The sequence below is a fragment of the Sinocyclocheilus rhinocerous genome, unplaced genomic scaffold (genome assembly GCF_001515625.1).
Source record: "Sinocyclocheilus rhinocerous isolate Xijiao unplaced genomic scaffold, SAMN03320098_v1.1 scaffold2154, whole genome shotgun sequence".
NCBI lineage: Eukaryota > Metazoa > Chordata > Actinopteri > Cypriniformes > Cyprinidae > Sinocyclocheilus > Sinocyclocheilus rhinocerous.
Window position 1 is genome coordinate 216,637 of NW_015635517.1, and position 13,759 is coordinate 230,395.

General features: G+C 40.3%; 1 protein-coding gene across 1 annotated transcript in view; it reads left to right on the plus strand.

Moving 5' to 3' along the window:
• Nucleotides 1-5,362, plus strand: part of LOC107746932 (melanocortin receptor 5-like) — a 25,489-nt gene extending 20,127 nt beyond the window's left edge. The window contains exon 2 of the mRNA XM_016561285.1: nt 3,600-5,362. Within this exon, the coding sequence (XP_016416771.1) occupies nt 3,676-4,662 (987 nt within the window). The 5' untranslated portion in view covers nt 3,600-3,675 and the 3' untranslated portion in view covers nt 4,663-5,362. The remainder of the gene's footprint in view (nt 1-3,599) is intronic.
• The last annotated feature ends 8,397 nt before the right edge of the window (nt 5,363-13,759 follow it).

Consider the following 13,759-nt stretch of genomic DNA (forward strand, 5'->3'; position numbering starts at 1 on the left):
TTTATAAAAGCACAACGTTTTGTTGATATTGTGAGTGCACACAAATAAAACTAGACCCTTTACAGTTTAGAATGTATTACTCTTACCTTAATGAGCAAAAATGACTGCGTATTTTAAGTTGTTTCCACTGTTAGAAAAATGCAAGAGATCTCGCTGGCGCCTCCAGGTCCTGCAGAGCGCGCTTCAGCTTCCACTCTCCGCTCAAACGATTAGATATGCGTCTAACAGTGCACATTTATCTAGGTTAAACATTTAAACGTGCAGGGCTCTAATCCACTTCATCCACTGTTTTGTTCTCATCTGTGAGCATGGTCTTGATATATATATTTTACCAATTTGTTGAGTTTAAAACGTGTGACACATTCGTTCTGCTCTTACTGATCATTTGGTCCCCCCCTACAACATGAAAGAAAGCCATTATAACATGTACATACACATTTTAAAGTGTAATAATTGTTCACAATATTACTGTATTTATGTTCAAATAAATGAAGCCTTGCAGCATAAGAGACTGATTTCAAACACATTAATAAATGTTACCAACCCCAAATTGTCGTCATTAGTGTGAAATACTAACTCAAATATTTTATGTAAATGTATGCATTTTCCAATTTAGACAAATAATAAAATAAAATAAACAAATAGAAGAATCCCAGGCACTGAGATACATCTGAATTGCACTCTATAATACTATTAATGTGGGTGGCATGGTGGCTCAGTGGGTAGCGTTGTTGCCTCACAGCCATGTCTCTGGTTGAAGTCGTGTTAAAGTTTTAAGTTTAACTATAGTTTAAGTTTAACTTTGCATGTTTTCCCTATGCCTGCGTGGGTGGTTTTCCTCCAGGTGCTCTGGTTTCCCCTGTAAGAATTACAGAACCTCAGACACTTTGATCTTCTGAGACAGACTATACACACACAGTGCATTAACATACAGACATCTGTCTCCACATCTCACTGAGAGAAAATGCGGGAAAACGTCTCTCACATATGCATCAGTTCCGAAACTCAGATACTTTGATCTCCTGAGAAACAGACAATACAAACTTACACGGGCATCTTGGAAGAAACCCCACAGAGTGGCGGTGCAGGAAACGCCTCTCTCACATATGCATCAGTTCCTTTTCATCTCCTCCCTCCACTTGATTCACTCAGAATGGTCAATAGTATAATGTTCTATATGAATGCAAATAAGATTTACAGTCATGTTTTGGTTTCATTTGAATAGTCTCAGGGTGAGTGGTACAATGGTCTTAATCTTACAAAAGTAGACTAAAAGATAATACAGATCCTAAGAGTTAAAAAACTCAGATTCTTTGATCTCCTGAGAAACAGACAATAAAATCTCACGGGGGCATCGTAGAAACCCCACAGAGTGGCGGTGCAGGAAACGCCTCTCTCACATATGCATCAGCGCCTTTTCATCTCCTCCCTCCACTTTATTCACTCAGAATGGTCAAGAATATAATGTTCTATATGAATGCAAATAAGATTTACAGTCATGTTTGGTTTCATTTGTTCCTTGGGCCAAGTGCGTGGACCTTACACCCCTAAGCATAGCTGAATTGGAGACACTAAATTGTCCGTAGATGAATGAATTATATTAATTATATTTTCTATTAATTAGATTGTATAATTAATTTAAGGCATTTCATAATAACAATAAGATTTCACAGTGAATGATTCATCTATGCCCTATGGGTTATGACTGATAATTAAGATGATTAAAATTTACATCTTAAACAGTAAAAGCACCAGACACAACATACCACTAGTTGCCTTCTGATTCATTTAGGGGACTTTCAGTTCCAACTCCCTCTGCAGCCTTTTTGCTACACACATAATTAATTTCTCAAATCATGAGGCTTTTCGAGGAAAAGTGAGCTATTACTTTTCTAAGTGATCAGATTACCATTTTTCCCCCTGATAGATTGTTCAACAGGAGAAAATTCCCATAGGCTTTCACTGATGAAGGGTTTCAAGGCATATCTAAAATGTCAGAGTGTGGATGCTTTTCACTTGAAGTTGTAAGCAATCATATAGCAACCGCTCAGAACACACTAGCAACCAAACAGCAATTCTCTGTTAACCAAAACACCCTACCATTCTGGATGCAAACTTTGCATGAGCGAGCATATACACTCTTAAATAAAGAAGAGGTTTCTTATTGATTCCCTACCCAGGCTCATTAGAAATACATATGCCTGTACCTACATTTCTGCAAAACTCAAAAAACGTACCTATACATGTACAAATCACTGCAGATTCCAGTTGAAATGAGCACTAGAGGCAGTAAAACTGGCAACTTTTATTCCTTTTCGCACAAAGTATGATTTACACGGCCAGGGTTTTGATTAAAAAACCTCACTTTCGCACAATTCCTTGCACAATAATATGTTATAACTTTAAAGTAATTTTAACTAGTGCTGTCAAACGATTAATCGCGATTAATCGCATCCAAAATAAAAGTTTTTGTTTACATAATATATGTATGTGTGCTGTGTATATTTATTATGTACATATAAATACACACACATGCATGTATACATTTCAGAAAAATATGTTATGTTTATATATTATATTTATTTATAATATAAATTATATGAATATAAATATATACATGTAAATATTTTCAAAATATATGCATGCATGTATATATACATAATACATATACACAGTACACACACATATATTATGCAATGAAAAACTTTTATTTTGTATGCGATTAATCACGATTAATCGTTTGACAGCACTAATTTTAACATAATGTGAGATTTGAAAACTGATACTTTTGAACATTCGTGTCACATATACAGCTTCATATGTATGAGTTTTCTAACGCAGTAGAGGTTTGCTCGGTAGCTCACGCGATATGACGTTGCACGTGAGGTGAAGCACTCCGGTACGAATCCAGTAAAACTATGGTTCAACAAAACAGCTAAACCCCACTTAGACCTGTAAGGAAGTTAAAATAGCACACTTGCATCCGCGAATGCATTTCTATATTATTTTTGCATTCTTTAACACTACCGCAATGGTTTCTGGCCCCCCCTCAGTAAAAATCACATCCTGGGCCCTTGGAATCATCCAGACCTGTCCCTGTTATTGGCTAAGTTTGCCTGAGCCGACTTAAAAAAAAATGCAGCAGTATGCACCTAAACCACGCAATAAAAGCGCTGCAATACGTGCCTGTACCAATGTAACAAAAACGTGGCCACGGTCACATATTGAATGCGCATTTTAGCACCACTCACTGGACATTTCTCTTTGAAACTGCTTTGAAATGTGCAGAAAGCTAGGCTATGTAATATCGGTGTTGGAGAACCTTTGCCACAAGCACATATTTTCAATGAACGTGGGTTGGTAATTCCAAAGAAGAACCATTTTTGGTTCCTCAAAGACCTTTCAGTGAACAGTTCTTAAAAGAAAATTTTTTTCTTAGTGTGAAGAACATTTGAATCATCTGAAGAACCTTTCTCCACTTTGAGGAACCTTTTGTGCAATAGAAATGTTCCATGGATGTTCTTCATAGAACCATCAAAAACCTTCATTTTTAAGATATTCTTCCTAGTTTAAATCATTATCTGTTTCATTTCACACAGGTTAAAGATGCCCAACCCACCAACCCAGTGACTCCAAGAAAAGCCTACAACATTCCCACTGAATCTCTCATCCACAATGAACACTTCAGAGGCAACCCTGTCCCTTTGGGCCATCCATGCCAACTCCAGTCCCGTTTCATACCTCCTCAACGCCACCGAGACCCCATCCCACGGCAAGCCCAAAGCATGCGAGCAGCTCAACATCGCCACCGAGGTGTTCCTCATCCTCGGCATCGTCAGTCTGCTGGAGAACATCCTGGTCATCTGCGCCATAGTGAAAAACAAAAACCTCCACTCGCCCATGTACTTCTTCGTCTGCAGCCTGGCCGTGGCCGACATGCTGGTGAGTGTCTCCAACGCTTGGGAGACCATCGTCATCTACTTACTCACCAACCGCCAGCTGGTGGTGGAGGACCATTTCATCAGACAGATGGACAACGTTTTTGACTCTATGATCTGCATCTCTGTGGTGGCATCCATGTGTAGTCTTCTAGCTATAGCCGTTGATCGCTACGTCACGATTTTTTACGCTTTAAGATATCACAACATCATGACGGTGCGCCGGGCCTCGCTCATCATCGGTGGGATTTGGACCTTTTGCACAGGCTGTGGAATCGTCTTCATAATCTATTCTGACAACACGTCTGTCATTGTGTGCTTGGTCTCAATGTTCTTCATCATGCTCGCGCTCATGGCCTCCCTCTACAGCCACATGTTCATGCTGGCACGTTCTCACGTCAAACGCATCGCCGCCCTGCCAGGCTACAACTCCATCCACCAGAGAGCCAGCATGAAGGCGGCCATCACCCTGACCATCCTTCTGGGGATCTTCATCGTCTGCTGGGCTCCGTTCTTTCTCCACCTCATCCTTATGATCTCCTGTCCCAGAAACCTCTACTGCATGTGCTTCATGTCGCACTTCAACATGTACCTCATCCTCATCATGTGCAATTCAGTCATCGACCCTCTCATTTACGCTTTCAGGAGTCAAGAGATGCGGAAAACGCTGAAGGAAATCATCTGCTGCTACAGCCTGAGGAACGTCTTTGGAATGTCCAGGTAGTTTCAAACCCAAAAAACGAGAGATGGATTATCATTTCACAAGAATTTAAGAAGTCTGAGAAGATGTCCCAACCCTGCCTTGATCTAGATGGAAAATGTGATTTTTGTGATGATACTCTCTCAAACTTGCAAAAAGCTGGACAATTAATCAAGAGTTCTTCAATGCACAAGGATGCAAAATAGAATGTCTAATGAGACGATTGTTGATAATATATGTAGATATTGTTGGAGAATTAAGGAGGCCTTAGAACTATGGAACAATATAATCCTCAACAGACAATGTGATTTAATATCACCGTCTCCAGGGACACGCAGGAGCCGTCGATCAAAGCTGTGGGAAAAACAAGTGCAATCATTTGTCAGATTAACCATGCAAAACACAGCCTGATGTATTGTTGTATAGGTAAGTTGAAACTGTAATAATGCATGCAATTTACATTGCTGAGTGCACTACGTGGTTGGCATTGAAACTGAGAAAGTATGAGCCGCTCTATTGAATCCCAAGATGAAATTCAATGCCGGCAGTCTTCAGTTTTTAAAAACATGGCACAATATATACACACATTACAAGACAGAACATGAAGTACACATATAAGAAAATGGAGAAAAATGGGTTTACTGTCATGCTGTTAGTAAAATGTCTACTTAGGGTTTCAAGGCCTATCATGTCACTACCCATTTTTCTACAGTCTTCAGGAGTTTTGTAATAGATGGAATTTAAATGTTCCACATATGCCTGTATAATAATGTGTGTGTATTTATGTAGCTGCAAAAGCAAAATAAAAAAAATAGACTTATATATTGATACAAAAAAGCATAACAGAAAAAAGTAAGTTCTATACTGTGCAATTAAAATGCAAAAAAAATCATCATTAGTATTGCCGAATTGTCATCACAATTAAAGCATTTGTGGATATGCTGGCAATTTATATATTATTATAGTAAGCACGAATGTGTACTTGAAGTTCGGGGTCTGCAGTTATTCTATGTATTTACCACTGACCCTTTAAATGTAATAACATTCATTTCTATGGCTTTTAAAAAAACAATTTTCATAGATGTGTATTGGCTATGAAGTTTCAGGGTGAGAATCAGTGTTTCTGTTGTTTGTCATTATGCTGCTTACTGTCTACAGCCACTGAAAAAGTAAATCTGTACAGATGGAGGTAAAAGCAAGTGTTTTTTGGTTGTGTTTTTGCATTCAATCAGTGCCATTCAAGTTAAAGACTAACAAATGACCAGAAATAAAATGAGGTCTAAATTACATACATTTCCATTGATTAATCAATGTGTAAATGCCACAAACCACATTCATCTAGAGTGCATGCACCGGGTTTTTTTTGACCGGGGGGGGGTATTTTTAATAATAAATTAATTCACTTTCAGAAATAAAGGTACAAAAGCTGTCACTGGGGTGGTGTACTAATATGCATGCTTTAGGGGTAAATAAGGTACAAAGGTGTACCTTTTTAAAGGGGTACTGTGTCAGTGACAGATGAAACTACAAAAATGTCAAATGTAACTTAAATTCCAAACCATATGGAACCATAACTCATCTTAACAAAATGTGGCAACTTCACTTATCCAACTAATATAGCAGAAATATAGAAATTTTTGCTTGGAGGATAAAATTATGATAATAAAAATCGTCTTGGTTACGTAAGTAACCCTCGTTCCCTGAAGGAGGAAACAGAGACGTCACATCGATACAGATGAATTGGAGATCTCGCCAGAAAGACCAATCTATTTTGAGTGTAAACTAAACGAGCCAATGCACATTGGCATGCAATAATTGCATCCAGGACATGGAATCATCGAGTGAGGGCCTGGCGCCAGACGCTCCACCAAGTCTGGCTGCCGAGGGTGATGGAGGAGCTTGACAGGGTCTAGAGTTTGGGCACTCTGGAGCAGTTTAGCAAGCCGACACTAAGCCGGGGCCTCTAGGTGCTTCTACCTGTTTGAGGTGAGAACACAGGAGGATACCGGCTCCACACGAAGGCTATAGAATCTAGCGAATGTGTTGGGGATCGCCAGTGTTCCCTCGGTCAGGGAGTAAAACAGCTGGCAGTGAGAGGTTTCTGGAGAGGTGACATCTCCAAATGGGAATGGAGTCTCCACTCTCCGGAGAGTGCAGCTCATGACAGCTCATCGACTGCACGGTTGAGCAGACCCGGAATATGAATGGCACGAAGTGAATGGAAGACCACCTTGTCAGTTGATGTACGCAACAGTCGCAATGTACATGGTTGCCTCGTAAGCGCCCTTTGAGACAGTTCAAGGCAAGGCGCACTGCTAACAACTCTAGGCAATTGATATGCCACTGCAGTTGGGGGCCCAACCAACACCCCCGAGACTGCTTGTCCATTGTATGTGTCCCCCCAGCTGGTGGTGGAGGCATCCATGTGTACCACAGCATGCCTGGAGACCTGTTCTAGGGGCACTCCTGCCCAAAGAAACGGTGCAACACTTACCTGGTTCCACGGTTGGGCAGAGGGTGCGTGAGTAGGGCCTTTGATAGTGCTCTCGAGCCGGTGCTGGCAACAGAGGAGGATGAGTGTGATCCGGGTTTGGCCCGTTCACAGCTCTCCATGCCCTCTTGGGATCCAGAGATAGAGGAAACCGCTCGTGTTGAGATTTTGGCAAAAAGAAGAACGAAACAAATGAATCTCCACCCGGCCCTCCTCCGGGGGAGGGAGTGGTGCAATCACCATCTCCCGAAGAGTAGCCTCCTCCATCTCTGGGTCGCCTGTCTCAGCTCTTACCTTTCCTTTTGCTTGGACAGGCTGGGCAGCCTGCTGCAACCAGTTCCACGACACTGCTTCCTGGAGGCTGCTGCTGCTGTGGCGTGGGAGCGGGGCAGATGCAGTGGACTGCCCTCGGTGACGAGCAGACTGAGGCACCACAGCCAGCGGTCGGGCTGCCTCCATCTGCTTCTGAGCAGCCGAGAACTGCTGGCCAAAGCTCTTGACTGCGTCGCCGAAGAGGCCGGTCTGGGACACGGGGTAATTTAGAAACCCAGTCTTGTCGGTATCCCTCATGTCCGCCCGACATAGCCAGAGATGGTGCTCCTGGACCACAAGCGTGGACATCGCATGACCCATCAAACGTGCAGTGCTCATAGCGCAAGGTTAGCTGCAGTCCGTAATTCTTTCAGAACCTCAGGATCGTGACCACCCTCGTGCAGGTCCTTCAGTGCATTGGCCTGATGAACCTGCAAGAACGCTGCAGCGTGTAAGGCTGAGGCCGCCATTCCACGAGCCACAGAAGCACTGACAGTCAGACTAGATGAATGCCTACAGGCCCGGGAAGGGAGACACGTTTTGCCGCTCCAGATTGAAGCAGTGCTTGGACACAGTAGCATCGCAACCGACCGGGCACCGGCGGGATCTCCGTGTACCCCCTGACTGCCCCACCATTGAGAGTGGTGAGTTGGGAAAAGCTACCAGAACAGTTTCAGGTAGTAAAAGGTGCCGTCCATGAACTGGTGAGCTCTTCATGCACTTCCGGGAAGTAAGGCACCAGAGCGAGCCACCAAGAGAAACTAATCGTCCAGCCTCGAAGGTTCAGGACACGGTGGAGGTCTCCACTCGAGCCCTACCCCCTCGGTGGCCCGGGCAAGCATAGTCGTCATCTCTGGGTCTGATTCAGGCATTGCCACCATCCCAGAAGGCGGCAGCGCAGCCGAATCTTCTTTCCCAGAAAGCTCAGGCTCGTCCTCTGATGCAGCGATCAACATCCGGTCATCGGGGGGAGCACCGAAGGATACAGCTGGTACGCTCAACAGTGACGAGGTAATTGAGTCCGGTCCGCAACTCCGAGTTGGTCATGTCCCCGCAATGAGAACATGACTCATCCACAAAGGCCACCACAGAGTGCCCAGACACAAGAGGCAGCGATCATGACCATCGCCCAGCACCAGGTAACGACCGCATCTAGAAACACACGGGTGATACGTCGTCTATAGCAAGACGCAACACCGTCTTTACAAAGACACAATGTTGAGTTTGCCAGATGCAACGTTGTCTTTAAAAAGATGCACCCGGGAATGCTCTTTTAGAAAGTGCTCTTTTAGTTGTGCTGAGGCAAACGGGAGTTGACCACCGCAACACTACAGGGGTAGTGCAGCCTGTAGTGTGCACCCACTCAACGAAGGATCCGACCACCCGCAGCAGCACTGTAACACCCGCACACAGATGCTTCCTTGCAGAGCATCGCTCGTTCAACGAACACCGAAGCTTCTTGGAAGAGCAGAACGATCACAAATGCTCGGCTCCAAAGCAAAAAGCTCAGTATGCGTTGCACCTGCTGCCTATTTATACTCGTGCTGCAATGAGCGGCAGCTGGATGCAATTATCACATGCCAAAGTGCATTGGCTCGTTTAGTTTACACTCGAAGCAGATTGGTCTCTCTGGCGAGATCCCCAATTTGGCGGCATTGACGTGACGTCGAAAGTGAGCGACTGAAAGGGAACTACATTTACTGTATGAATGTTTACTGTATGAATGTTTTGAACTAGTGGTTTAAAGAAAACTGTTTAATAGGCTTTTGACTCAGAACATTAAGTTATAACCTATTAAGATATAACCCTTGTGACAACTAGCCCTGTTTTCCTTCAGAAACTCTTATCCAACAGCCTACAAAATGTACATTGTATTTCATATGCGAGGCTGTTCATGCTATGTACATTCTATGAAATGTGTTATATATAACTTACAGTTGGATTCCTGTAGTATTCTAGTTGGTTCTTGTCTTGTATTCACTTCTGATGAAGTCAGAATTTAAAAGTTTAAGTATTTAGTCTCTGGTTTTGCTTGGACTGTGTAAATATGCTCAGTTTGGCTGTTCGTCAGCTTGATTTTTCCCTCTTCACTTTGGTTCAAAGAGGTTCAGATCGTTTCAGTTCAAATCACTGTCTAGTCTGAAGTATAATGTCACCCCTCCCTAAACAGGCTCATGATGGTAATCATAGAATGTGCCTTCACTGTGTTTTGTGCTGTCAAAATGACCTGGAGGTTGTCGGATCTGTCCTCTCGGTCTCGCTGTGGTACATTAACTACTCAGGTCTGCTGGCTCTCCATGAAGAATCAATGACAATCTATCTCTGAACCCCTCACTGTTTCACTGAAAACAGCTTGAAATTTGCTCTGGAGTGGTTTCACGTCCACAGACAATTATAGACAGTGTCACTCACTACAGAAAAATGAATATTAAAAAAAGAAATGTTTTTCATTTTTGTATTGGGTGAAACAGCTGGTAAGTCATTTTTATTTGAGTGAACAGCAGTATTGCTCCTCACACTGTGATAAATGCTCTTTGCATCTGTGTTATGCTGTGTAATATCTAATTTTCATGTATTTGGTTGCATGTATAATTAAAATATAAGAATGAAGCTTGAGTCCGTTTTTCATTGTTACGTGGCTCTAAGTGTAACCTTTTAATGTATCAATTAACAAAATGGATATATTTTACACACTTATATTAAAAAAGTAAAAAAAAAAGATTCTTTTTACTATTAATAGCAAAGGTTTTAATGTGTCATGTTGTGTATTGTTAAAATTCCCCGTTTGGCTGGGAGAGATTGAATTTTGGCATGTATTATCTCACTTTGGCTTTGGCTCTAGTTCACTACAAAACAATTTTTCATATCTTATTTTTAGGACCGATTGACCACACTGATATTTTGAAAATTATGAAATTGGATATTTTTGTTCAGACATTAATATTCTGTTTCCACATCCCTTGCCTTTAATTTTTTTAAAAGCAAAGTTCACCCCAAAAATGAAAATTGTCATCATTCACTCTCAAGTTTTTCCTAACATATTTGAATTTCTTTCTTCTGTTGAACACAAAAGAAGATATTTTGAAGAATGTTGGTAACCAGACAGTTGACGGTAGCCATTGACTTCCATAGTATGGAAAAAACATGGCAACTGTGTGGGTTACCAACATTCTTCAAAATATCATCTTTTGTACTCAACAGAATAAATAAACTCATACAGGTTTGGAACGACATAAGGGTGAATAAATGATGACATAATTTTCATTTTTGAGTAAACTGTCCCTTTAAATGCCATGCATAAAATTCCGAAAGACTTCTACCTGAGAGATATCACTGAAATGACTGAAGCGAAATATTTATATTATCTGAGATCAGCTTATATCATTAATCATTTCAAATGAATGTTCTTCTTGTCCATGAAGCATCAGCTGATATAAATCACTGTAAACCATGAAAGGACTTTGTAAAAAAACATTAGTCAGTCCTTTTAAATCAAACGCTTTTATCATAAATCAGTCACACTTTAGTTTAGAGACCAATTCTCACTATTAACTATTAACTATGACTTTTGTCTCAATAAACTCCTAATTTGCTGCTTATTAATAGTTAGTAAGGTAGTTGTTAAGTTTAGGTATTGGGTAGGACTAGGGATGTAGAATATGGTCATACAGAATAACATGTGCTTTATAAGTACTAATAAACAGCCAATATTTTAGTAATAAGCATGCTAATAAGCAACTAATTAATAGTGAGAATTGGTCCCCATACTAAAGTGGTACCAAAAATACATTATGTGCTTTATAAGTACTAATAAACAGCCAATGTGCTAGTAGTAATATGCATGCTTATAAGCAACTAGTTAATAGTGAGAATTGGTCCTTAAAATAAAGTGTTACCATCCTTTGAGATCAAGCTTATGTGCTTATGTGGCTCTTCTTGCTGATGCATCAGCTGACATAAATCACTGTAAACCATGAAAACATTAGTCAGTCCTTTTAAATTGTCATATTCAAAAACAATTGAATGTTGTTGTTTTTCAAATAAACATCCTTGGTTAAAATCTTAATGAGGTCAGAGCTCACCAATCATATCTTCAATGCATGAATATGATTTTGCTAGAGGATATTCAAATCATTATGATATGATCATTACCTATCGTCATTACTTGTAAAATAAATTTTATAGAAAGGTCTCTCCTGGTTATTCCATTAATGGGGTGCACAGACTCATGCTGGTACAGTAATAAAGCCATGAAATGAATTAAATAATCATTTGCCATTTCGGAGATGACATGATAATAAGAAGAAAGAGCCTTTCATGATAAAAGAGGCAGTGTAAAGTGGAGCCGGAGGAATTCGACAGTCACTCAGTCTAGAGAAAGAAAAAAAAAACTGGATTGCGTCAATGTCGGTGCAGTTTTTTTTTTTTAAACCAATTTACAACCATTCGATGTTCTGCTTCAGAAACACTTCTATTGGCTTTTCTCTTCCAACTCAACTTTCGAGAATTCAACAGTCTGGTAAACTTGATGCAATTGCAGCTGCTTCTCTTAATAGAGTAGAATCTCATTTAAGTCTCTAATGAAATTGTGTATTGCAGTCAATATGTCTTTCTTTTTGAGGTCCCTGCTGAGCACGACTACCCCAATGTCTATCACAATCAATTCATGTCTTCTAAATACAGTTTTGAGCTTTTTCTATAGATAAAGCAAGATCTTTTCGACTGCTTAATAAGAAGGTGATTACATTTCCCAGAAATGCTGCTTCGCTCTGTATCTGGGCTTCAGATGAACGCTCTCCTGGGAAGACATCATGTGAGTTATGTCAACGTAATAGAAAGAGTAAACATTCCCCTTTCATTGGCGGCAGCAGCAGCCGTCTCTGTGAGTGTTCTTTCCCTGCGGACTCTTCCTTTGATGTTTCTTACCGCGGTCGAGCCATCATCATTTCTGCACGTCGTTCCTGCTTCAGGGCACGAGGTACACAAAGCACTATTTGAAAGCTCTGCAGTGACCTTCAGTGTGAAGCGATGATAACAGCCTGAAGCATGTGACCCTTCATCACACATTGCCACAAGTAATGTCAGGATCATTTGTGTGGGAAGAATCCTACCTTGATCTAATAACGCAGAAATGTGTCTATAAACCACCAGTGTTTAATGTAATAATGTTAAAGGCAGAGTAAGGGATTTCTGGTAGCCAATGTTGATATTTGAAATCACCAAAACAAACACGCCCCTACCCCACCATATTTGCAGGGCATGAGGTATCTGCATTAATAACATTTCATGTACAGTTAATATTTAATGTATGTACTCCAAAATGCATGAAATAAAGCATTGAATATTAAAAAATGTACAGTAGCCTTCCCATCCCATTTAGTGTATAGGCCGTCAACCAGGGCTGTCAAACTGAGCCCACTTTTTAGTTTTGTTTTTTTTTAGTTTATTTGCACAGTATAAAATATGTACAATAAAAAACAAAAATGCAATCTATATACAATGCAGGGAGAGGCAGACAACTTATAAAGGCTTATGTAAAGCATACACCTAAAAAATATTTATGAAAAAAAGGGAGCTAAATTGACATAAAAACGCATGTGACTATGTCAAATTAATAACAGTATATATCAAGAACCAAAGACAACATGCACCACAAAACAAAGACTGTAAGACATGAAATACAAAAACAACAAGAAGTTAGAAAACAGGATTATAAGGCAGTAGTAAAATGGTTTTTGGGGATAAAATATTCCATAATATCCCTAAATATTATCGAGTATTGAGAAACTTTGGAAGAGTTTTGATGAGTTAAATGACAGTGAACCTGTGAATTTAATATAAAATTGGTACAGTAGTAAAAATGTCAATGAACATTTTATAACTTATAATAAGGCACGTCACTGGTTCAGCTGAAAGTGAAAATTCTGTACCAATTTACTCTGCTATGTGCAGAAAATCTTCTCATGTCATTTACAGAAAAACTATGTGCTGTATAATTGGCAGTAAAGAATTGTATTTATTTATTGTTTACAATTATACTATTTTCAAGAGAAACGTAATATGTGGGAGACCAACATGTTTCAGAGCAATAGAGTTCATTTTCCTACTTTAAATTGTGTACAATTAGTATATTTCATGTGCTCCCTTTTCTTTTACTCTAATGTTAGTTATGAAAGCATATTACATATACTTTGAACTTCATCAGCCCCCAAAGTGCATATGTTGTGTATAACTGTGATCAGAAGAATAATGATTCAGAAGTAGTCTACATTTTGTAAAATGTACCATCCTATTGTGGAAAAAATTAATAGGTCTAGA